The 25,085-nt window shown below is 42.0% G+C and overlaps 1 protein-coding gene across 9 annotated transcripts in view; it reads left to right on the forward strand.

Moving 5' to 3' along the window:
* The window catches only part of ACACA (acetyl-CoA carboxylase alpha), a 332,267-nt gene that overhangs the window by 275,541 nt on the left and 31,641 nt on the right, over positions 1-25,085 (forward strand). For all 9 annotated transcript variants that reach the window (XM_045299999.1, XM_045299998.1, XM_045300000.1 and 6 more), the window contains 5 exons: positions 7,086-7,229; positions 10,616-10,736; positions 13,086-13,182; positions 15,925-16,021; positions 16,963-17,098. In XM_045299999.1, the coding sequence (XP_045155934.1) occupies positions 7,086-7,229; positions 10,616-10,736; positions 13,086-13,182; positions 15,925-16,021; positions 16,963-17,098 (595 nt within the window). The remainder of the gene's footprint in view (positions 1-7,085; positions 7,230-10,615; positions 10,737-13,085; positions 13,183-15,924; positions 16,022-16,962; positions 17,099-25,085) is intronic.

The raw sequence follows: 25,085 nt of genomic DNA on the forward strand, positions 1-25,085 counted from the left end.
GAACCTCTAACATTTTGGTTAGTGTTGTTAACTATTTGCAGCACACAGGAACTCCAAAATCACATTCCAAAACTTCACTGTCATTGAGTCAATTCTGATGCATAGGGTCACCATGAGTCATGAGCCGAAACTATATTAGTTGCCACAAAAATAAAATTTTAAAGTGTTTGTTTTAAACAGGCAGTACCAAGTAGTGGCAAGGATACGGAACACCATGACCTCTCCTACATTACCAGTAGAATACAAAATGGTACAAGATCTCTGAAAAAGTTTAGCGACTTAAAAAAAATAGTTATATACACTAACCATCAACCTAACAATTCCACTTCTAAGTACTTACCCAAGAGAAAGGCAACTATACGCTCCCTTCACACACACACACACCCCAGTACCAAAAAAATAAAAACTCTATATAAATGTCTGTAGCAGCCTTTTGTTTTTCTTGAGGTTCCCTGGTGACATAGTAGTTCGAAGTTAGGCCTGCTAGCCACAAGGTCACCAGGTGTTCCGAGGGAGAAAGATGAGGCTCTCTACTCCCGTAAGCAGTCTCTAGACCCGAAAGGGGCACTTCTACTCTGACTTCAAGAGTTGCTATGAGTCAGTATTGACTCGGTGAAAGTGAATTGGTTTATAACAGCTTCAGTCATAATTACCCCAAACTGGGAAAACTCAAATGTTTACTAGCAGGCAAATGGAAGGACAGCTTGTGGTTCCTCTACAGGATGGAATACGACTCAGCAGTAGAGGCGCCAATAGCCTGCAGCAGTGGGATTGCATTCATGTGAGACTCTAGAAAAAGTAAACTGCCAAGACAGAAATAGTTCAATGGTTGCTGAAAGTAGGAGAAGGCACAGTTTTTTAAAGATGCATGGGGCAGGCATTAAAGACCCAGAACAAAAAAACCTTATCGATGTGAATGAGGGGAAGGGTGGAGTGGAGACCCGAAATCCATCTGTAGGGAACTGGACATCCCCTTACAGAAGGATCACTGGTAGGAGACGAGCCAGTCAGGGTGCAGTGTAGCACTGATAAAACATACAACTTTCCTTGAGTTCTTTAATGCATCCTCTTCCCCTACTATTGTGACCCCAATTCTACCTTACAAATCCAGCTAGACCAGAGCATGTACACAGGTACAGATAAGAGCTGGAAACACAGGGGATCCAGGAGAGATCAACCCCTCAGGACCAATAATGAGAGTAGTGATACCAAGAGGGTAGGGGGGAGAAAGGGGGATCCAATCACAATCTACATATAACCCCCTCCCAGGGGGCTGGACCACAGAAAAGTGGGTGAAGGGAGACAGTGGTTGGTGTAAAACGTGAAAAAAAATGTTATAAATTATCAAGGGTTCATGAGGGAGGGTGGGAAAAAATGAGTTGATACCAAGGGCTCAAGAAGAAAAAATGTTTTCAGAAAGATGGTGGCAACAAATGTACAAATGAGCTTGACATGATGGATGGATCAATGAGTGGATTTTTATAAGAGCCGTATGAGCCCCCAGTAAAATGATTTAAAAATAAATAAAAATAAAGATGCATGGGGAGCTATATTGTGTATTTATAACTGTATTTTTAGAAATATTTTGAGGAAATGTTCTATATCGTGAATCCAGTGGTTTTATGCATTTGCGTTTATCAAAATTCATGAATTATACACCTAGAAGTAGAGAATTTCTAGGTGAAGTGTACTTGAGTAAATGTGGCTTTTTAGAATTCCTTATTGGGAGGTCGCTTGTTGTCCATATCCTCAGGCCTCTAGCAAACAGTGTGTGTGCTGGTGGTGGCTTTAAGCAGGCAGCTCCCTTGCAGGAAGAAAGCCGAGACACTTCCTTTTGCCCCTGGCTAGTGAACGATCACATGGCTCTCCTCTACTCCTTTTACATTAAACATTAATCTCTGTGCCTTAGCTATTTCACTTTCAAATTCTCCTCATAACCCCACCCTCTCCCCCATTTCTCCTTGGTCTTGGTGAGCCCAGCCCTCAGGAAGCAGCAGTCTTCCCATGTTGCCTAAGGGCTGTCTCCATCTCGTCGTTGCTAGATGCCTTTTCTTTTCTCCCACTGATAGCACAGTCCCTTTCCCCCAGGTTCTCCTTCAGTAAGCACGGTCACGTCTTAATTTTGCTCTTTATGGAGAGACTTTTGGCCTTGCAGTGGATGGTCTTAAATCCATCTGTAGCTCAAGCCAGGATTTCCCCCCTCTGCCAGCAATCGGTTACTAAGCACGGTCTCTACCCCAGCCCAGTTTACCAGCTGCTAACCGTGCTCTCGTTTCTTAAGAATAGGAGTGGCAAAATGGATATGGACCAAAAAAGCTGTAACTCTGTGGCTGTGTGTTATGAGACTGTATTTTGGAACCCCCAAATATTCTTGTTCACATAGGCATGGGTTTTGTCTCCCTAGAGATTTTAATTGCATTCACCCTTGGATAAATTCCTGGAGAAACATTTACACAGTAATATGTGCTGCACCACTTAAAATTGTTAATTGGAGATTGAATTACTTGTCAGCTTTTAAAAATGTAGTTCTCTCAGGTCAGGGAGGAGGTTGTTAGCAGTGCAGTGTAGATGAGCTATTGCATTTTTTCTCTCTCCTTCCTCTTCGCCCCCCCTCCCTTTCCTTCCACCTCATCTTTTCTCCTTTCTTTTGTTCCTTTCTTACTGTTTCATCCTACTTAATTTTTCTAGTAGCTATTTCTGTCTTGGCCATCTCCTTATCAATAACCTTGCAAAACTCAACAGTGATTTTGATATTTAGAATCATAGCTGAAGTCTAGTGGTGACAATTGCTCTGTAAATTTACAAAAACCCTCCTCAGACCCTTTGGAGAATGGAAAGATCCTAATAAGGACTGCTGAGAGAACTTATATTTGTGTAACCTCGTTCTTTGTTGCTGGAGGGATTTTACACTTTCTACTTCTTTGAATAGAAGATGCTCTGCCCCACCAAAAACTTTAAAAGAGAAAAGATTGGATAAGATCCAGCAGGCAGGGCGGGCATGGGGTGGGATGGCCAAGTTCATTTGTTGATGTATCCATATGCATCCTTATTTTTCACATCTTCAGCACATGATTGCAAATACCCGCTCACAGTGGATAAGCCCCAGCATAATGTGTATATCAGGACAAAAGCAATTTTTTAAAAAATTGAGCCACATAAGTTGCCTTTTTGAAACTTGGAAATTGCCACACTTGTGCTGACAAATATTCTGACAAGTAAATACTACACTCATTCAGTATTACATAGTGATTTCATTTGCACAAAACCTCACAATGCCCTGCCACTTCAGTCAAACGTCTGGGGCACTAGGGAAAGGAAGAACGTGTTTATCTTGATCTCCAAAAAGGGATTTAAGGGAGAGCGCGGGCGGTATATTAGCCTGTTTTCATTGCCTGTCAGCTATGGTAAACCTGAGCTGTCTGCAGGGTCTCTAGATAAGCAGCCACAGCAGCAGAGGCCTTCGCATGCATGTAAGACTGTTTTCATTTGTACTTCTTATGTATCTCAAAAATCCTAAAGGCTAGGCAACATCTCTGGGGGAGCCTTTTAACAATTGTGTCTCCGCTAATCACTGGCTTTTATGTGATGCCCCTGAATTCTCAGGTCTGGCAGCGGCAATGAAGTACTGGATGAGGCTTATGTTTATATTGAGAGCCAGTGAAGATCCCCTTTCCTCTCGGATTCAGCCTTTGTTCCCTTCTGTTGGTGTGGTCACTATGCAAGCAACCCTCAGATGGTGTCCTTTTCTAGTATTTCCTGGAATTGATTTTCCGCTGAGGATTGGAGGGCCACAAGTTGGGACCTCAGCAGAGTCATCTCCGTTTGCATGGCTCCCATGTTTAAAAGGTTACTGAGGCTTCTTCGGCAGATAAATACATGTGTGTAACATGCTGTAGGAAATGCAAGAGGAATACTTGGGCAGTGGAACCAGCTTGACTAATACAGAAATGCAAATGTCCAACTTTAGCAGACTGAGAAGTAGACTTTGCCTTCTTCCTGAAAATGACTGTGCTGATGAAAATACGATGATGAAGAAGGTTGGTAGGACGACATGCTGAGGAGTGAAACAGTGGTTCTGTGTAGGAACGAGCTTTTCCTTCCTAGATGCTGCTCAGGGTCTGTTTAACTGCTCCGCCATCCAGTCGCATTTCAGAGTTCAACAGAATGGATTTTGTCCCAGCCCAGATGCTGCTTCCCTGGTTGGCGCTTTTGTGGTGAAGTATTCTAAAATCATTAAAACCACTTGAGTCAGCGACGACCCCTATAAATCAGAAGCTATTGTGTGCGCCCTCATTCTGCTGGTGCATGCTCCAAACGTATAGTCCTTTAAGATGAACCGGAGGGTACTGGCTCTCTCTTCACCGACTGTAAGTGGCTATGATGGTTAGCATTTGTTTGTGGTCAGTGGAGTAGCTTTCACATCTGTCCTCCCGGACCAAAGAAAGCTATTCAGAGAGAGCTATTTGGATACTTTGTGGACCTATCCTATTAATTTTTCTCTTTAATTTCCAAATCAAGTGCATCTTCACACACAACACCTTTTTAGCCCAGACTCAATGCTCTTGGTTGACATGGGCCCTGACTAGGTTTCTTTTGAACTGAGAAAAGAAAGGCAGACATGTTGCTGCCATTTCAGAACAATGCCCAGGTGTCCAAAGCCACGTGTCAGCGTGTAAGGAGGAAGACAGTGACGTTGTTGAACTCTTGCTCCTTCAGAGCCTGTCTACCGTTAGTTTATTGAAATACGGGGTGGAATGGCCGAGTGATGCAGGGAGCCTGGCTCTGGGTGCTGACTTTCACCTTCAAGTGAGGCTGGTTTTATAATGCCAAGCTGCTCTTGGTCTGCGTGTGCCCTTACCTTCTCCAAGGCTGGCCTTCATCAGTGCATGGCTGATTTTGGCCATCTGTAAGATCCTAAATGGCTGGAAAAGTACTAGAGAGACGTTTTCTAGGAAAGAAGATCGAGCTCTGAGTAGAAAATGGCTCTACCTCGCTCTTCTTGGCAGTTGGGAGTACTTGGCTCTTGACACAGATTGTGAATATTAGATATTCAGGGTCAACACAGAGTCTCCTTTTTATACCTTTTCCCCCTTTCCAGTTTTATCTTAATAATTAAAAATACTGCTGATCACACTGAATGACTTCTAGTAGAGAGGTATTCTGTCCCAGAAGGACCAGTTGTGGGCCATCGGGTTTATGATGCCCATAAAATCAGAGCCTGGCTTCCTTGAGCGACAGGGTTTCTGCCTCCATCAGGGGCCCGCATCAACTGACGGTTTGGATATTTGTTTTGCTTTTGTTTTTTGTTCTGGTTTGTTTCGTGATGCATGTGTGAGTGTGAATGTGTGCGTACACTTAAAGATATAAATGAAACAGGTATGTAATGCCTTCTGCCTGTTAGAAAGTCTAAAGCCATAAAAATAACAAATGGCGTGTATTTGCTAGAATGTCAAAGTTATGAGTTTATTTTGTAATGATGTGCTCCTGCCTTCATGAGGTAAACTGGCCGTGGCGGAGGTGTTATTAGTAATATGGACTCAGTGGAGCAGAAAGCCGAGTGACCGAGAGATCAGTGTATCAGTCAGGGAGAGGGCAAATGGAAAGAGACAGCAGGAGAATGAGAAAAGAGCCGCAGTGCCTGGGCTGAGATTAAAGACAGGCTGGGAGGAGGATGGGAGCCCAGTGGTCAGATACGGTCTCCCCTGTTCCAGGGCTCCTTCAAGAGGAGCTGCAAGCATGTGGCTCAGCCCGGTCTGCTTGTGAAGGCTTGTTCGCTGCACTTCCTTATCAAGGAAAGCAATGATCTGAAAGCAGTTTTGCCTCCCGTATTCCTTTCAGATAAGTGTCTTTGGGCCTTCCTAGCAGGGAACCAAGATCAGCTAGGTCGCACTGGGGTTATTACTTTGGTCATGAACTTTCTCAGCCTTTGAATATCAGGGATGGCTGACCCAGACTGCAGGGGAAACCTCTCAAGGCGTCTAACAAAAGGGGGCAAAGTCATAGTATATAGGTCAAATTTACTCATCTCTAATTTATTAAGTTCTCTCCAGAGACTGGAAATAAATAAAAGTTAGCAAGAGAAAGAAATTTCGTGTTTTTTGTTTTTGGTTTGGTTTTAAAGGAGGAGAGAGGGAAAAGAAAAGGTGAAATACAGTAAATGCTCTGCGACTATTTAGAGCTCTCCAGGGCTACCCTAGATGACTGGCAATTACTACACACTCAGCAGTTTGCAATAGTCAGTGATCAGGCTGCCTGGCTTCCATCTGCTGGGTCAGAAAACCTCCTTCCCTGAAAGAAAGTATTAACCGATCTTCAAGGGGAAAAGAAACCCTACAATTTCCCAAGTCCAAGAATATTCTCTCTTTTTTTTCTTCTTTAAAGGAAACTTTGTAGTTTCCAATTGCAAGTGCTTTTCAGCCTTACAAGGGTTAAACTCCTGCATGAATACACAAGGGATTGAGTTCCTGAATTCTCTCAAGCCTTGGGAGAAAAGGAGGGAGGGGGAAGTGGGCTTGAGTATAAATCACAGCCATGCACCCAGCACACAAAGACGACTCCAGAATCAGAGGTTTGTGTAGGTAGTATGAGTTGCTTTGGGGTTTTACCAGCTTTAGGGTCTGTGTATAGGGACCAGCTTTTAAAAATCAAATTTAGGGGAAGGGGGCGGGGATTTTTCTTTTAAAGATGAAGAATCCAAGCCCCACAGCAGTTCTTTAACTGAGACTTGTCACTAAAGACTGCCAGAACAACAGGTTTATTTGGTGTGTGTATGCATAGCAGTTCCGCCAGGCTATCAAATAATGAGGCAACCTTAAGTCTGGCTTCTAACCTTGCTCGCCACTGCAGTTTCAGCTGGAATATGCTACTGTGCTATGGGTACTTGAAGCAGCCAGTTTTTAAGTTACAACTTTAGTAGGCAACTGCTGGTTTGTAAGGTAGAACTGTATATGCGATTGTTAAAACCCTTCTTTGACTTTCTTTTTAGGATAGAGATCCAGGTAGCTCCTGGAGAAAAGAGCCTATGTGAGTGAGAATTAGGAAAGACTTGTAGAGACAAATGTCTTTTCTCTTGATCATTTCCCCAGGTCCTTGGGCGAGAAGTATACAGCTCCAATAACCAGCTTGGCGGCATCCAGATCATGCACAACAACGGAGTGACCCACAGCACTGTTTGTGATGACTTTGAAGGGGTGTTCACTGTCCTGCATTGGCTGTCTTACATGCCTAAGGTGAGCACTTCCTCTCTGGCACTGATGTCGCTTTGTACCCCAACTCACTCTCTCCATATTTGAGGTCTCATCTTGATGGGGGTTTTTTGTTTTGTTTTGTTTTTCTTCACTGATTTCTCTTATTCTTAAGGCCATCTTTGCCTTCTTTCTTTTAAAAAGCCTTTGGATTTCCTTTGGAAATGATATATCCAACAAGAATCTAATAGTCAAAATATATATATGTCAAAAAAACTTCAAAAACAACTAGAAAGACTTTTAACTGAACCATATATGGGACAGTGATCTTGAGTAGACATTTCACAGAAGAGGACATTCAAATGGCCACCAAACACATGAAAAGATGCTCAGTGCATCAAAGAGCTGCAAATCCAAACCACAATGTAATACCATTTCTCTCCCACTAGGTTGCCTAAGGGGGGGAAATACAGAAAATTAAGAAATGTTAGCAAGGATGTGGGGAAATTAGAATTACTCTCCATTGCTGGTGGGAGTGCAAAATGGTATCGTGATCATCTGTTGTGGAAATCAGTGTGGTGGCTCCTCAGAAAAAGCTACAACTGCTGTGTGGTCATCACTGGGTGCCATCACAGCAATTCTGACTCATCGGTAGGAGTTGTGTGCAACAGAATAAAAGACTGCCCAGTCCTGCACCATCTGCACATTCATTTCTATGTTTGATCCCACCGTTCTAGCCCCTGTGTGAATCCGTGTGACACAGCAATTCTCCTAGGCTTATACTCAAAAGGCTTTTTTTTTTTTAAGACTTGTACACTATGTTTATTGCAGCACTGTTCACAGGAGTCAAAAAAAAAGGTGCAAACTGATGGGTGTTGGGCCTGTATTCAAGTACTCCCTCCATGCAAGAACACTTTGTTTTAATAACCCGGCATTCTGTGATGCTCATCTTCCCTACAAGATCGCTGACATCAAAATGGGTACATAAGCAAATGTGAAGAAAGCTGATGGTGCTGGCTATTGAAAGATTTAGTGTCTGAGGTCTTCAAGGATAGAAGTTAAACAAGTGGCCAACTAGCAAGAAAGCAACAAAACCCACATGGAAGAAGCACACCAGCCTGTATGATCACGAGGTGTGGATGGGATAAGGTGTCAGGAATCAGAAGAACCAAAACAAATAAAGATATGCAAATGATGGGGGTCGGAATGGAGACCCAAAGCCCATCTGTAGATAATTGGACATTTCCTCACAGAAGCGTCACATGGGGAGAACGAGATAGACGGTGCAGTATAGCACCTACGAAACACAAAACATTCCTCTAGTTCTTTAAGACTTCCTCTCCCCCCACCCCTCACCCCCAACTATCATGACCCCAGTTCTACTTTACAAATCCTGCTAGATCGGAGCATGTACACTGGTACAGATAAGAGCTGTGGATACACAGAATCCAGGACAGATAAGCCCTTCAGGAACAGCAATGGGAATAGCAATACCATGAGGGTACAGGGAGAGTGGCGGAAGAAGGGGGAGATACAAGGAATGGACTACAATGACCGATGTATAATTCCGCACCACCACCACCACCCCCTCCCTCCTCCAGGGGGGACGAAGGACAGTAACGTGGGCAAAGGGAGACAGTGGGCAGTGTAAGATATGAAAATAACAATCATTTATAATTTATCAGGGGTCCATGAGTGTGGGAAGGTGCAGGAAGGAGGGACAAAAGAGGAGCTGATACCAAGGGCTCAAACAAAATATTTTGAAAATGATGGCAACATATGTACAAATGTGTTTGATATAATTGATGTATGGATGTTATATTGTTATTGGAGGTTGTAAGAGCCTCCAATAAAATGATTTATTAAAATGTGCAAACTATAAAAATATTCATCAATAGATGAATAAATAAAGAAAATGTGGTACATACGCATACAATGGAATTCAACAACCAGTAGGAGAAATGAAGTCTTAATACAGTGCTGATGGAGCTTGTAGACATTATATTGAGTGAAATATGCCAATCACAAATGGACAAATATTGTTATATGACCTCACTTATATAAAAATACAAGATAAAGCAAATACATAGAGACCAAAGTTTCAGGTATGTTTCAGGGTAACGATAGGAAAGTCACATTACTTAAGGGTAGGGTTATACAGCTCGTTATTGTAATTGCTGTAAGTTATATATCTGTAAAAAAGTCGAATTGGCAATGTGTGCTAGATAGAAGTAGCATAGGTACAACCAAATACCTCCTGGGATTCGCGTCCATGATTTGGAGGTTTAAGGTCATAGTTTCACAAGACATCCAGTTAATTGGCCTAATAACGTGTGTGGTGCTTCTAGTCTACCTCCTGCTTTGTTGCGTGATGCCTGGGGTCTGAAAAGCTTATAAGCAGCCATACCAAGGAGACCAGTTAGTGCTACTTACCAGGGACAACGGAGGAAGATGAAGACTGTGTGACAGTGCCTCCACGAAGGACTGCCCCTTGGCCGTCAGACCAGAAGCACTAGATGGTGCCTGACTACCATGACTGAAGTTTTATCAAAGATTCTGTAGAACAGTCTTAATCATTGGGGGGTACTGGGGGCTCGAAACAGAACTTCAGATTCTCATGGGCTGTAGACTGTGGAGCCATGGAGGGTAAGTGAATCCCTAAAGGTATTGCTCTGAAGTGGTCTTTAAACTTCAAAAGTACCCCTGAGGTCATCTGAATACTGAACAGTAGTTTAGCTTAACCAGTTAAAAAAGGTCTGCCTTGAGCATCATACTGTTTTAAGAACTATCTGTATAGGATCAAATGGCAACAGTAACTCAAAATATTAAAGTGTAATTTAGAGCGATGAGTTGATTGCTAAGGAGGGAGAAACCACCCAGAAAAAGGAGGGTGAGAGTGGTTGCAAAACTCAAAAATGGAATCAGTGTCCCATGTAAAAGCTGTTGGTGTCTCGCTGTGCATGTTCTCAGCATCAGCTGCAAAATAAGGTGCAGAGAGGGGGAAATGCCTATGGATTTCCTTGATTAGGCCCGTGGGCCCGTGCTGATGTCTTCAGCCATGTAAACTAGCTCTCCACAGCTTATCTGAGCCCAGAGCTCAGATAAGGAAGGTTTTCTCCCATGCGAGTTTTCCCTTTTATACTGGTCATGTCTTTCCCCAGGGAGCTTTCCTGAAAACAGGAACTCCATGAAATCAAGAGTCAAAATGCATCACTTTTTGCCAGGCTCCTAAATGAGAACAGAGACCTAAACATTTTCCTCAAGGCTTAGCAAACTATCGGGTCAGGTCTAGGGCATGACTGGGGACCTACTGCGTATCATTCCGCACGCACGTGGTGTCTCCTTACTTTGTCACGGATGCTGAGTTGAACTTCTCAGTAGGACTGCTGGTCACTGATTGCTGTGCTCTTTCCTTCCCAACCTCCTTTTAGAGTGTGTACAGCTCCGTTCCTATCCTGAGCTCCAAGGATCCTATAGATAGAATCATCGAATTCGTTCCCACAAAGGCCCCATATGATCCTCGATGGATGCTAGCAGGCCGTCCTCACCCAAGTATGTATATTTTGAGGTGCTTGTGGTACCCTGAACCTCAAACTTGTAGTGTTTTTTACTATTGCTGTGCACTTCCTACACAAGAACATGTGACAAAGAAAAGAGAATTACTAAGTACCTAGAAACGGGAAACACTGAGAAACAGCTCTCTGAAGAACAGGGTGAAAAAAATCCAACACTGCAAATGAAAAAAAATAAATGATAATAAGATTTACAAAGTGGCCATTGAGTCATGAGCAGTCCATTCTCACGTGTCTTCTGTTTATTCTTATTAAAGCACTTACCATTCAATTCAATGGGTTCAAAGACTTTTGACACCATTCAGGATAAACCATGAAATTGTAAAATTGTAGGACTGGAATCTTGGACCATATAGTTCTTTATAAGCATGTAAAGACTAACAAAAGCTCTCGGATGTCTTTAAATGTCGAGTATGAGTAAACCCTCTTAACAAGCTTCATTTTTACCTGTTGTCTTCAGTGCCTTTTCTTGTTATTTATAAAAAGCTAAATCATTTTTCTTAGTCAGAAAAATGACCAGAGTAAGCTCCCAACCTCTCATGTTTGTCTCATGATTACAACAGGAACAATGAGTCGTGCTGTCTGGCAGACTTAAACTCCAGGACTTCTGAAGTGAAGTGGGTCTCGTCACTTTTATGATTCCGTGAATGTTCTGGGAAAGATGGAGAGCCATGCTAGCTGGCTTCTAAATCCTGGGTCTGAAATGAATATGGCCTATAGTTGGCCATACTGTAGTTGAGGCCAACTTCAGTAGCCATGAGACTCTGTCGCCACCCCATCCCGACTCCCCCGAGAAGGCATGAAGATTTTTAAAGGACACATGTTCCCATTTTGCAATAAATTCTGTGGTCCCAGCTCATTGTTATTGAAGTAAGAATCATAAAATGATTGGGGAATATACATTTTCAGTATTTCGGTGGACTTAGATGTTTGATGCAGAATCTTCACCATCGGAGCCCTTCTTTCAGAGGGTCAACAGCTTGTGTAGGTGGGCATTATCACGACCATTACGGATGGAAACCACAAAAGGACATGAAATTTGTGATAAACTAAGTTTTCTGGGTTTTGAATAATATTTTTTCATTGGCTCACAAGTAATTCATCCTGCTGTCTGTGTGCAGCTAACACTAGCTCCCAAATCGAGTAACTTCAGATTTTAATTTAGTGGGAGCGTTAAGGAAAGCAGATGATTCCCTGTGATAAGTTAAAGCAGATGTCTTCTAGGTGAAAAGTTAAAGTCATTTATTAGAGGGAGATAGTGCTGTGCTTTTCTTCAAACTGACGCCCAACACGAGACCAGAATCTAAACGATCGGCTTTGGGCTCACGATAGAGAGATAATTTTGAAATGGATGATCACATTTTACACTGGGGCCATAGAGGCAAGGAATGTAGAACACAGTAATTACAAGTTTAGTCTTGATAAAACACTCTTCATCCTGTTTAAGGCAGCAGAGGTTAGCTTGCTCGGATCTCCACTTTTAATTGGTTTTAGGCTTGGGATTTTAGGGGTGGAGGACCTTGTTCAAATTAGAAGTATCACTGAGAAGCTGTGAACTAAGAGGGCAAGCTGGGAAACAGTTATTTGCAGAAGCTTTTATGGGGTCTTGAGCAGATATGGGATACCTGTGGAACAAAAGTTCTTCTTAAAGATGCTGAAAATTTTGTATCTTCATGAAGGAAATTGTGTAAGGGAACTTCATGCAATTAAGTGTGTATATCTTTACTGTTTTATTTTATGCTGTCAAGCATATGTAGAAAAATTCTTCTTTGTCAGCTGTAAGTGGACATAGCCTGTAGTGTTCCAGCTGAGAAACTGACTCCCTTTTCTTTTCCCCAAATTTGGATCCTTATCTGATCATTAATACTTATTCTTTGGCTGTTTTCATCTTTCCACTAAAAGGAAGTCAGTAGGATCAAACAGGAAATTGAAAGCTAAGTTTTAAAATAGAAATAAGCATTTTGAAAACATCTTTAATGACTTGGATGCCTTTTGACAAATGTTTGCAGTATCTTGGAAAAAAAAGAGTTATTTATTTAAAAGCATGCAAACTCCCTCTGGTAGCTGAACCCCATCGTTTAACAATAAATGATGCTTTTGCTGATAAATGATTCTTGTGATGCAGACTAGCAAATGAAATAGGAGATGCTGTCTGAAGGCAGAGGAACAAACACTCAGCTGCCTAATGCTTCCATCTATTATAATATGGTTACTAAACAACAAACCTCCAAAGTAACTCCCCAAATCCAACCTTAAATTTGTCAGTTCCGGTGTGTTTTCAATTGATTGACTGTCTTCACCCTTCCTTTGTGTTCTTTTCTGTCTTTAGCCCAAAAAGGCCAGTGGTTGAGTGGATTTTTTGACTATGGATCCTTCTCAGAGATTATGCAACCCTGGGCACAGACTGTGGTGGTTGGCAGAGCCAGGTAAGACCCTTTTACTTTTGGAAACTTTTTCTTCCCAACTAAAAAAAAAAAAAGAAAGGCAAGGGCCACTGGCATATGGGTTCTTATCTACAATGCTCTCTTTATCTAAACTTTCCAATACTACTGGATTATAGTCCAGCCAAGTTATACTAGGGCACTAATTCCCAATAATCATTTGGTGATATGTTTATTCTACAGGCTAATTTTGACATTTCCTGTTTGCGATTCTGGAAGAAAAGGCTGTTTTTGGAGCTATAAGTTCCAACTACAATAGTTACAGACCGCCTATAACACCCTTCCCCAGAGAGCATTTTCTTTGTGGAACAAGTGACAAATGCATCTCAGACTCATAAGCTTTTCTTTGTAACCTGAGAGCAGTCCCTTCATGGCATCGAGATTACTTAAGTGACAAATGCACTGTATTGTCTTATAATCAGATTTTAATTTCATGCCCACCCCCACCCCTACATCTCCCCCCAAAAAAAGTTCTCCTGAAAGAAGAGTGATTAAATAAGGAATGTGAAATAGGTTGCTGGGGCACCCATGTTTTTCAGGTGGGAAATTGAAGTTTCTATTAAATTTTAATACCCACTCTAAGAAGTGCAGCACTCAACAGCAGGCTCTGCACGGAATAATCTGTAGCACTCACCATAACGAGCACCTGCCAAGGCTGATCCTAATCTAGTTCTGCCTGCAGAGACATGCTGCCCTAGGGGTCTGCATCTGGAGCTCACCTTCCTCTCGGGGGCAATCAGTTTTCCTTATCTTGGTGAAAAGTGGCACCTGCTCAAGATTCTCAACTATGCTACATTGGGTTGAGATTTAGATTCTAGCCCTGGAAATAATTCTAGGCTTGTGGTTCTCGGTACAGCACGTCAGCACGCCTCATGCTGCCTGTGACAAGGAGCCATTTGATGGCAAATCCCACAGACAGGAGCTTCCACTGTGACTCTGAATGGAAGTCAGGCCTGGATGCAATGTAGATGGAAACTCACAGGGACTAGCTTTCCCCTATTTCTTTCAGATCTCAGGTCTTCTACATCACCATGGGCTTCTGGGCCCAATCAGGGTCACATTTTGTGCCTGGTAAAATATATACCTAAGGTAGGACGGAATGCAGGGGGGACAAGAGCGTGTGCTTTACTACCCAGGACCTATCAGTTTATTCCAAAGGATCTTCATATCACATCATCAATACAAACTTTTTTGAGAATTTGTTTCTTATCTAGTCTACTTGAGTTGCCTTGTCTATAGGAAACAATGGCAGATTTTAAACCTCAGAAAGCCAGGTCTTTGCTACTTTCTGTAAGCTCTATCTTCCCATGAGAAACAAGGGAATGGTGCTTTCAGATGGGAAGAATAGGGATTATGCAACCAGCAGCATTAGCCAGGCTGCCCTGCCGTGGTTGATGGCACTCGCTCTGGGTTCTTCGTTTCTTTCCATCTGATGAGTAGTTCTCCACTTGTCACTCCAAACACACACACACTACAAGTATATCAAACACAAATGGAGCTAGCCTCCTTCAGAAGCAGTGGCATTTCGAAAAATAAATATAAATGTATTCTTCTGGGATTGTTACTGTAAGTGCTGCCAAAACTCATCTTTGGTATGTATGTTTGGAATATGTGTGCTATTGGCTGTAAATTGTCTTTTATTATTCCATGGCACCTTGTCCAGGGACACACTATAAAACAAGATGTAGCATCTTCATGTGCTAGCCTGATAAAATTTATATGAAGTATAATAGAAAACAGAAGTTGTTCTGAGCTGTTTTCAAGTTCAATAAATAACTGTAATACTCGGATAAAGATGTTCTTTATTAGGTCACATGGGCCCTAATATATAAGTTATAAGTTACCGATTTAGGGTGGCTTTTGCAATTACAAGTTTCCAGTTGGATTGTTAATCATTGTGAACAGAAATATTTCTAAACCCTCCTGAGGACCTCCTGCTCGTTGTCTAGTTGTCTAGAGGGCTCTTGATTCTGATTCAGTGCAGGCAAGTGACAAGGGGGTGGTGGTCCCCACTCCAGCCCTTGTCAAGTCTCTTGTGACAAGAATACATTTCCAGTAGCAAATGTATCAACCAAAGATCATCCTTCATGGAAAAGTTTGTTATGGAGATGCAATGTGAAATCAGAGTATAACACATCCCAGTCCGAATGAGGCTGAAAAAGTTAAGACTGAATCACATTTTCAACAGTAAGAGCTCTGCCTATAGCTTGCAGCTTGCTCTCTCTCGCTCTCTCTCTCGCTCTCTCGCTCTCTCTCTCGTTCCATATAACCTCCTTCTCTATGCTTTCTCATATATCACATCTGAAACCACATTATTAGTACTCCATGGAAAACCACATCTCTATTCTGAGGTGAAAACTCATTAAAACCGTTACTGAACACGTCCAAGTTCTTGCTACCTTTTCAGAGCATGTTTCTCCATCTCCAGCAAAGAGATGCTTCAGAGTAAACTGAGAAATTTCCTTTGGCAACCAGAATGAGGAGTGTGTGTACCAGGCTGCTGAGTTGAGTCGACACTCCTGTGGGAGCATTCTAGAATGGGCTTGAGTTTAAGAGTGGTTCCCCCGTGTTTAGAGAGCACCAAACCCAGAGACTCCCACATTTAACCCTTTTCCTTCCATATTTGTTTCTAATTTCTTCTCCTAATGTTTTCATTAAGAATTGGAAAATAAATGATTGGCTGTGATGTTGACATACATTGGGTTCTTGTGCCTCATTTTTCATCAGGCTCGGAGGAATACCTGTGGGAGTAGTTGCCGTAGAAACCCGAACAGTGGAACTAAGTATCCCAGCAGATCCTGCAAACCTGGATTCTGAAGCCAAGGTAGGTCACTTGGAGTGCACTGTGCACCTGCGCTTGAAGTGATTTCCCTTTTGCAGGACCTGTGGGTAGACTAGGAGCATTGCAAACCAACAGTTTTTAAGGGAAGGGCAGTCAGCCACCATGAATGACCCAGGGCATCCTGTGTTCCCTTTTAAGATGACACACATGGTCGCCGTGAGTCAGAACAGCAGTGGATTACAAGCTAATCCATTTTTTAAAGATGGATTGCAAGCTAAATTTTGTGGGTTACAAAGTTTTAAGAAGCATCTAGCAGAAGCTAGACAACAGTCTACTCCTCTTCAGGAGGTGGTTTTATAGAAAGAAAGGTGAGGCCAAGGGCTTTTAGATTTAGATTCTGTGAGCGTGTACATGGAAGAGCCACACCTGGAGTTGACAGTGAAGTCAGTCCTAAGTCCACGTGTTGACCATGATCCATTTTTTTAAAGGATAGGTTAGCAGCAAGCGTAGGGTTGAGAGAGGACTGGAGAGGTAATTAATTCACCATTGTTACACCAAATGTCTGTTGATTAATTACAGTAGAAACACTGTCCAAGACACAGAGGGATAAAGACTTTGGGGAAAAGCACCTGGTTTGGAGACTACAATTGGGCTGCTTTCAGGAGTAGTGTAATTGAGTTGTTTAGGTTTGTTTGGGAGAACCCTAGATGGAGGGCTTCTGGGATAGTTATATTCTTCATTAAGAGCAATAAAAGCCCCCCCCCCTTTTTTTAAGAGCAGAGTTGTAACCAGAATGTTAAAAACACGTATTAGATGAAGTCAAAGAGCCAGAATGCCTTTTGTTACTTCAAAAGTGAGCTTCACAAATGACAAACTGTTAGGTATGGTTTTTAATTTTCAGTCAGTGAAACCTTGTTCATGCTGAGGAGATTCTCCCCCAAGCTGTGTTGTTCACTGTGTCTTCCTCTGACTTTCTCCAATAGATCATCCAGCAGGCCGGCCAGGTGTGGTTCCCAGACTCCGCATTTAAGACGTATCAGGCTATCAAAGACTTCAACCGTGAAGGGCTGCCTCTGATGGTCTTTGCCAACTGGAGAGGCTTCTCTGGTGGGATGAAAGGTGATTGACCGCTCTGTTCTGGGCAGGCCTCGCTGATTTCAGGGCATGCTGCTGTAGAGGGTGGAGGAGGCACAGCAGAGCCTGTGGCGTCCTGACAGCCCATCGCCCTAGGCTTCTTAGAGAGCTCCGTAGCGGTAGACGGTGCACCCTCTGAGATTATCTTCTGTGTTGCAACTTGAATGGGAAAATTCAGTATTTTACAGTCCATACAAAATTTCAGAATAATCTGTGTTGTCTAAGTTGGCCGCTGTTGTGGTGGTACTAGGGAAATGTGATTGTGCTTCTCTCTCTCTTTTCTGGGCATACTATTTGTGGATACTATTTTTTAATGTTCTGTAATGACCAAGATAGATACTGAAATTAGCATTTACTAGGAGGAAAATGAACACAGTCTGTACCAGAGGCTGTTTTAGTGGCAGTTGTTTTATTGTTATCCATCAACAGCCCTGGGCTTGTGGCTACAGCATATTAGACCATTATTACAAAGGCACTACCCTGTGCTGTGGGAATTAGTGACTAGGCAGCTAGTATCACCATTTACTGAGGATCCTCCATGTACAGAGTCGCTGTGGACATTACAGGGAGAGCCAGAGGAAACTGTCTACCTCTTAAAACCATGAAACTCTATTTCCAGTGGTCAGGGTTTTGTGCCCTTGCTGGGGCCCAAGGTGTACCTGAGTAGGCAGATGAATGTAAACCTCTCTAGAAAGAATTTTGTAGTAATAATAGCAAGGTCAGCAGTTCAAAACCACTAGCCACTCTACAGGAGATAGATGAGGCTTTCTCTCCCTGTAAAGACAGATACTCTCAAAAAACCATAGGGCTAATTCTACTCTGTCTTACAGGGTCAGTATGAGTCAGAATCAACTTATAATCAATTTAAAGGCAGTGAAGTTAGCATGAGGAAGGGAACGGAGGTGTTGGGCAGGGAATTGATACTGCTGGGGGACATTGAGTGATCAGAGAGTTCAGGGAAGAGTAAAGGGGTGATCATGGAACTTTCAGTTGAGTATCCAGAAATAGCTTGGGGCAGGAGCCTCTAGCCTGGAGGAGGAGGAGGAAGCTATCCTTTTATAAATAGATGTGGAATGATCCCAGAGACTCGTGCCACTGACTTCCCTAACCTGAATAGGAAGTGTCCTGTACAGTCAGGTCTCTTGGCAAAATGGAAAAGACCATTCTAGCTATTGTTTCTTTTTTTCCCTTTTCTTTTTAGTTGAAAGGTTTCTTTTTGTCCATAATTATCAGAGAGCTATCACATTTTACACTTTTCTTGTGGGAGACTTGGTCTGTACGTGCAAATTAATGTGCTTTTTTTTTTTTATTACTGGGGTGAATTATCTTTTGACCAGAATAAGACATTAATGAAGATTCTAAGATAATTTGATTGTTAAACAAGGCAGCCCTTCTCAAATTCACTGAGTTCCTATGTTCAAGGAAACTATGCTGATTACCGCTTCAGAGAAAGCAAAAATAAATTGGCAGTAGACATCACCTCAAGGAGTTAAGAAAAATATCGAGCAGAATGGTAGTCATTAATGTAGAAAGTATAAATAAAATACCTGGGGATCCAAATGCAGATGACACTTTATAGAAGTTGGTGAACTGGTGGAATCACTTCTAATCATATAGATAAGGTACATTTAGCTTCAGATCTCACATGAATCCAAATTCCCTAGCTGTGCAATCTACATTAAGACCTGGGAAAGAATATCATGGTCTTATTATACAGTTGGCAGTCACAGGCATGATTTAAGGAGTGAGTTGACCTGTCTGTTTTATCCTAACTGGAATCAAAGTTCAAAATTTCTGATGTGCTGCTTCTGAGTAAAGCTATCATTCTGCTTGGTATTTTGCCTTAGGTCTAGGTTAGCTGCTATCCCTATAGCAAGAAGAACAATTAAGATTCATTAAGGGCTTTGCACCAGAAATTGTGCTAACCATTTTATATGCAGTACCTTACCATAGCATTATAACAAGCACCTCTAAGAAATAGGTTATATTGTTATTTGCATTTTACATAAATTGAAGCTTAGCTTAAGTAAAATTCTGTTATTGCTCAGCTAACAAACAACAGAGTTGGGGCAGGAACCTAGATCTTTCTGACTTCCTGTCTTTCTGGCGACTGGTTTTGGAGCTTAGACAAGAGCACAGTCTACTAGAATATCCCCAGAATAGAGTATCTGGCTTCTTTAGAAATGTACCCTCTGCTTTGGGATTGACGGGGGCTACTGTGACTTACTTCAAGAGCTCTGACATGAGTTATTGGCCTAATAGAGACCCGGACCGGTTCTGTCTTCTGGATTTGGGTGCTGAAGCATACTTAATACAAATGAGCTTTTGGGAGAGGAGAGACCAGTGGGAAAGTAGGAGGGGTAGAGCAGTGTCTTTCATATTTACACGCAGGTCAGGATGCTCAGTGTCTTTCATATTTACACGCAGGTCAGGATGCTCCCTACATATTCTCTCATGTAAAAGGACTTGAGCCGAGAGCCTCTTGCATTCGCCACGTCCCTTGGGGAGATGTTTGCAGTTTTGGTTTCAATACTGGCTGGGGATTATGCAGGGAGGGAAAATAAACAATTATGCCATCCCTCAGTGCACACAAACACACAGCCAGGAGCCGACTGCACTGTGGGTAAAATGACTCCAAAATTGTGTGTAATGAGTAGGAAAAGATTAGAGACAGCTCTTGCTATGCTGAAAATTGACATTAGTGGAAGGGGAAACTCTTTACTGGTCGGCCTAGGAGGTCTAATTCGCGCAGTAAAAATATAAATAAATAAATAAACGCATGTCAAGATGGTATTGGTGCTTTTTTCCCAATGAGCTCTATCTGGCCGGAAGGCTATTCAGCATAATGCAAAATTAAATTATAAAAACTGGCTGAATATTTAGATGGAAGAGCCATTTGGAAGCAGTTTATTTAGACGAACCGGCAATGACCCACAACAGGGAGACATCAAGCGTGAAATTTACTAGAAATTAGCACCAGGGTCCCAGCCTCAGCATGAATAGCTTGATAGGATGCAAATCCCAGTGATATTAAGCTGGCTCACTGCTGGTGCTACAGGGTCACTCTCAGTTGGCTTTTCATGTTATACTTATTATTTTTTCCTAAGACGGGTTATAAATAACAATAAAAAAACATTTATTGAAAACTTTAACTGGAATGATAGTCTATTTTAAAATCTCTTGATTATTTGGATGTTGAAATATGGTGTCACCCAGCCTTAATGGACTCATAAGAGATATGTGTATTCAGTTTGTGTCTGCCTAATGTTTACCTTAAGCTTCCAGCAGATTATCTAGCCCAAGCCAATAAGATCTGTTCCAGTTTCAGGAGTGCAAGGGACTATGGAAATAGCCTGCCACCCTGCTCTCTTGTTTGGTACACGTTGCTGCTGTGGTCTAACCATGTTGAGTAACAATGAAGCCACCAGGTTGGCTTCGTGCCTGGATGCTGAGAACATACTGCACAGGCTGTGTGTGATCCCCATCCATGAAGATGTGCTTTGCCCAGAATACTGGAAGGCTCCAAGCTCCAGCCTTTCTGGTGAAGAAGCTATCTTTGTTTTCCACTCCCAGTTGCGTTTCTCTGGGCACTAGAACCAACAGCTCATGCTTTAAAATCCTCAAGACTGAGTTTTAGCCTAAATCCTTGGGGATTCCCCTTTTCTGTGGGTAGCTGTGCTTCTACTCACTCTCTCCATATTGTGAAGTTGTTTTAGACAAAATGTCAAGTTGTGGCTGACAACTTCCACCTACTTTGAGAATGTGTAGTAGGCGGCAGCTTCTGTACAGCTGTTTCTAGAGCTTGCTTGTTTGTATTTCAGTAGGCTTTGCTGCTCTTAGGGTCTTTGCGGTTGGATTGTGGGTGTGCGGGTATTTCTTATTAGAGAGAAGCGTTACTTCCAGTCCCAAACTTAGTGGCTGTAATAAAACATGACACTCCTTTTCTGCTTGCAGTCTTGGGGCCTGGCGATACTGTCATCAGTGTGGTTTCTGATATTTCTGTCCATGCTCCCCCCCCCCCAATTAAAAAAAAATCTAAAACTATTCAGTCATTGTCCCACCCAAGCTCTTTTCTCACTTCATTGTTCTCAGCCACTGCTTTACATGCTAGAGTAGACACTGCCTCCTCCTCTTACTGACCTTCTTAGCAATAAAATGATGGGTTAAGAGTAAGGTAGTAAAGTACGGATTTGTAAGCCAAAAGGACCTGAGGTTAAAGTCCTATCAATGCCACTTACTCCTTTATCTGAGCCTTGGTTCTCTCCTAATCATGTGGTTTTGATCATTTGTATGATCATGTTATCTGGCCCAGAATATGTTAGCCATAAGATGGTAATGAAAAAGAAGAACCCAAGTCAATTTCACCAAAATCAGAGATGCACACAAACCCAAACTATTTGTATATGCTGTGGAGTCAAGTTTTTAAAATTAAACAATAAGATACATTTATCTTTTGGACTTTGGTCTGATCATCATAGGTAAAACAGAGCTTTTGATGTAGACACATCTTTTTTTTTTTTAATTATTTTATTGAGGGCTCGTACATTTCTTATCACAGTCCATACATACATCCACTGAGTCAAGCACCTATGTGCACCCATTGCCCTCATCCATCTCAAAACATTTGCCCTCTACTTTAGCCCTCAATATCATTTGCTCGTTTTCCCCCTCCCTTCCCCTCCCCCCTGAACCCTTCATAATTCTTAAATTATTATAGATTTGTCATAAGTTACCCTGTCAGACGTCTCCCTCCACCCTCTTCTCTGCTGTCCATTCCCCGGGGAGGAGGCTATACTTAGATTCTTGTAATTGGTTTCCCCCTTCTATCCCACATTCCCTTCATCCTCCAGGCCTCGCCCCTCTCACCACTGGTCCTGAAGGAGTCATCTATGCTGGATTCCCTGTGTTTCCAGTTGCTATCTGTACAATGTACATCCTCTGGCCAACCAGATTTGCAAGGCAAAATTGGGATCATGATATTTGGGGGGAGGAAGCATTAAAGAACTAGAGGAAAGTTATATGTCTCATCGTTGCTACCTTGCACCCTGATTAGCTCGTCTCCTCCCCAAAACCCCTCCGCAGGGGGGTGTTCTGTTGCCACCCGATGGACTCTGAGTCTCCACTCTGCACACACTCACCTTTACAATGACATGATTTCTTGTGCCTTGATGCCTGACACCCGATCCCTTCGACCGCTCATGGTCACACATACCGGTGTGCTTCTTCCATGTGGGCTTTGTTGCTTCTGAGCTAGTTGGCCGCTTGTTCATCTTCCAGCCTTTAAGACCCCAAATGCTATATCTTTTGATAGCCAGGCACATAGACACATCTTTGACCACTGAAGAGGCTGGAAAATTTGTCTGCGCTTAACTCTAATTTACTTGTTTTTCTCTTTTGTCAGATAGAAGGAAAAAAATGGTGGTGTTTTTGTTTAATTTTCCTCTTTCATCTGTTCTTTCTTTTCTTCTCTGTGCACAGTAATGGTGACGGCCACTCCTTTCTGTCACTTGTTCTGAGAATGTACTCTTGCCAGCACTGAAAAATGTACTGCTAATTACACAATTATTTTATTATGTAGACTAGTTGAAATATCCACCAAAGAATTAATTTACTTAAAATAATTTGAACTGAGCAATTATTTTTATAACCACAGAATTAGCGTAAAGTACTCAGAGTCCTTTATTCATACAGCAGTTATATAATTAGTAGTAAATTTTTGGGGGGGAGGGGGTGTTGCTTCCTTCCCAAAGTAATAATGTCTTCTCTCTGATCATCCATGCAGAGTATAAGACCATGCACATTCACGTTGAGGAGGGAGTTTTCCTGGGGCAACTTGGGTTTTCTAAAGTCTTCACAGAGTGGCCAGCTTAGGGGACTGGACAGAGACAATATGCCTTGCAGTGCTGTGTGTTCACTGATGCTTTGTATATAGTGTCATTTTTTCCCTATGGAGAAGATTGTAGTTTAGTTTTCAAATGCCTATAATGAAGTCCACCTTTCAGGAGTTAACATATGATCTAGAACTGATGGTATTGAAAGAAGAAATCCAAAGTGCCCTCAAGGCACTGGTGAAAAGCAAGGTGTTTCAACGAACAGTTCCAGCACTGGAAGCACTCACTGATCTGTGCCGAGAGATTTGGCAATGACTAGAAGAGATCTGTATTTGAGATTATTCCAATTGCGATCCAGCAGAATGTGAAGATTATCTAACAATATCATTAACATCACACACAAGGAGTTTTGCTGAGAACCATTAAAGAGTTGCACCAGTACATCAATAGGCAACTACCAGAAACTCAAGCCAGATTCAGAAGAAGATAAGAAATGAGGATTATCATTGCTGATATTAGATGGTCTTGGCTGAAGGCAGAGGATACCAGAAAGATTTGACTATGCAAAGACATTTTACTGTATAGGTCATAAAAATGTATGGATAACACTGTCTAGAATGGGAATTCCAGAAAATTTAATTGTGCTCATGTGGACCCTGTACATAGACCAAGAGGTAGTCATATGAACGGAACAAGGGAATAATGTGGTTTAAAATCAGAAAAAGTATGCATCGGGATTGTATCCTTTAACTGCACTTTCTCAGTCTATATGCTGAGCAAATAATCCAAGAAGAAGAATTCAGGATCTAGATTGGAGAAAGACTCATTAACATGTGAAATGCACATGACACAACTTACTTGCTGAAAACAAAGAGTACTAGAAGCACTGATGAAGGTCAAAGACTGCAGCCTTCAGTCTGGATTACACCTGAGCCTAAGAACAGAAATCCATAAAACTGGACCAACAGGTAACATCATGATAAACAGAAATGATTGACATTGTCAAGGATTTAATTTCACTTGGATCATTCACAACCAACATGGAAGGTACAATCGGGAAATATATGTTGCATTTGGAAAAATCTGCTTCAGGGAACCTCTATAAATTAAAAGCAAAGACTTTTAATGACTAAAGTTCACCTGACCCAAGCCATTGAATATGCCGTAGACTCTCTAATGAAACAAGCAAATCTGTCTCAGAAGAAGTGCAGCCAGAATGCTCCTTAGAGGAGAGGACCGGGAAACTTCATCTCACATGCTTTGTGCATGTCATCAAGAGGGACTAGTTCTTGGAGAAAGACATCATGACTTGAAGAAGTGAAGGGTCAGAGGAAAAGAGGAAGACTCTGAAGGAGGTGGATTGACAGGGGCTGCAACAATGAACTCAAACCTAACAAAGACTGTCCGGATGGTGCAGGACTAAGCAGTGATTCAGTCTGTTGTACATGAGTCAGATCCCGCCTGACAACACCTAACAGTGCAATCAAAACAGTTTCATGTTGGTTTGCTTTAACTTTCTTTTCAGGCAATTTCTTTGCTTTGAATTTCCAGAATGGACTTCCTCCAAATTGAGTTACACATGTTATTAAAATACAAAACACCTGGAAACAATGTCCAGAGTTTTAGTAAAGTTTACAGTTCTGTGAATTGGGGAGTGGAAAGACATCCATAAAATGCTGGGCAATAAGTAACAGTTCTTGCTTTCTAAGGACGCACTTTCTTTATGTACCAAGGATCCTTTTTTTCAGGCTGCTCCTGCTCCTAGGGGAATTACAAACTGGACTCTAGCAGAATGAGGAAGTAGCTCAGTAAATACTTTTTCCTCCTCTCATTGGCACAGTGATAAAATGAAACTGTTGAACAATTAACTTGCTGCTGCTTTTTATTATTTGCAACATAGATATGTGTTCATTGACTTATTCATTCAGCAGACACTTAATGAGCACTAATTATGTGCTAAGCACTGGGCAGGACACTGGAGATACAAAATGAAAGATACGTTTTTGGAAATTAAATTTTTGAATGATTGATTTCCACTAGCAGTACATTTTTTAAAAATCATTTTATTAGGGGCTCATACAACTCTTATCACAATCCATACATACTTCAATTGTGTAAAGCGTATTTGTACATCCATTGCC

The sequence above is a fragment of the Echinops telfairi genome, unplaced genomic scaffold (genome assembly GCF_000313985.2).
Source record: "Echinops telfairi isolate 266 unplaced genomic scaffold, ASM31398v2 ScPeMD7_7458;HRSCAF=8496, whole genome shotgun sequence".
Classification (NCBI taxonomy): Eukaryota; Metazoa; Chordata; class Mammalia; order Afrosoricida; family Tenrecidae; genus Echinops; species Echinops telfairi.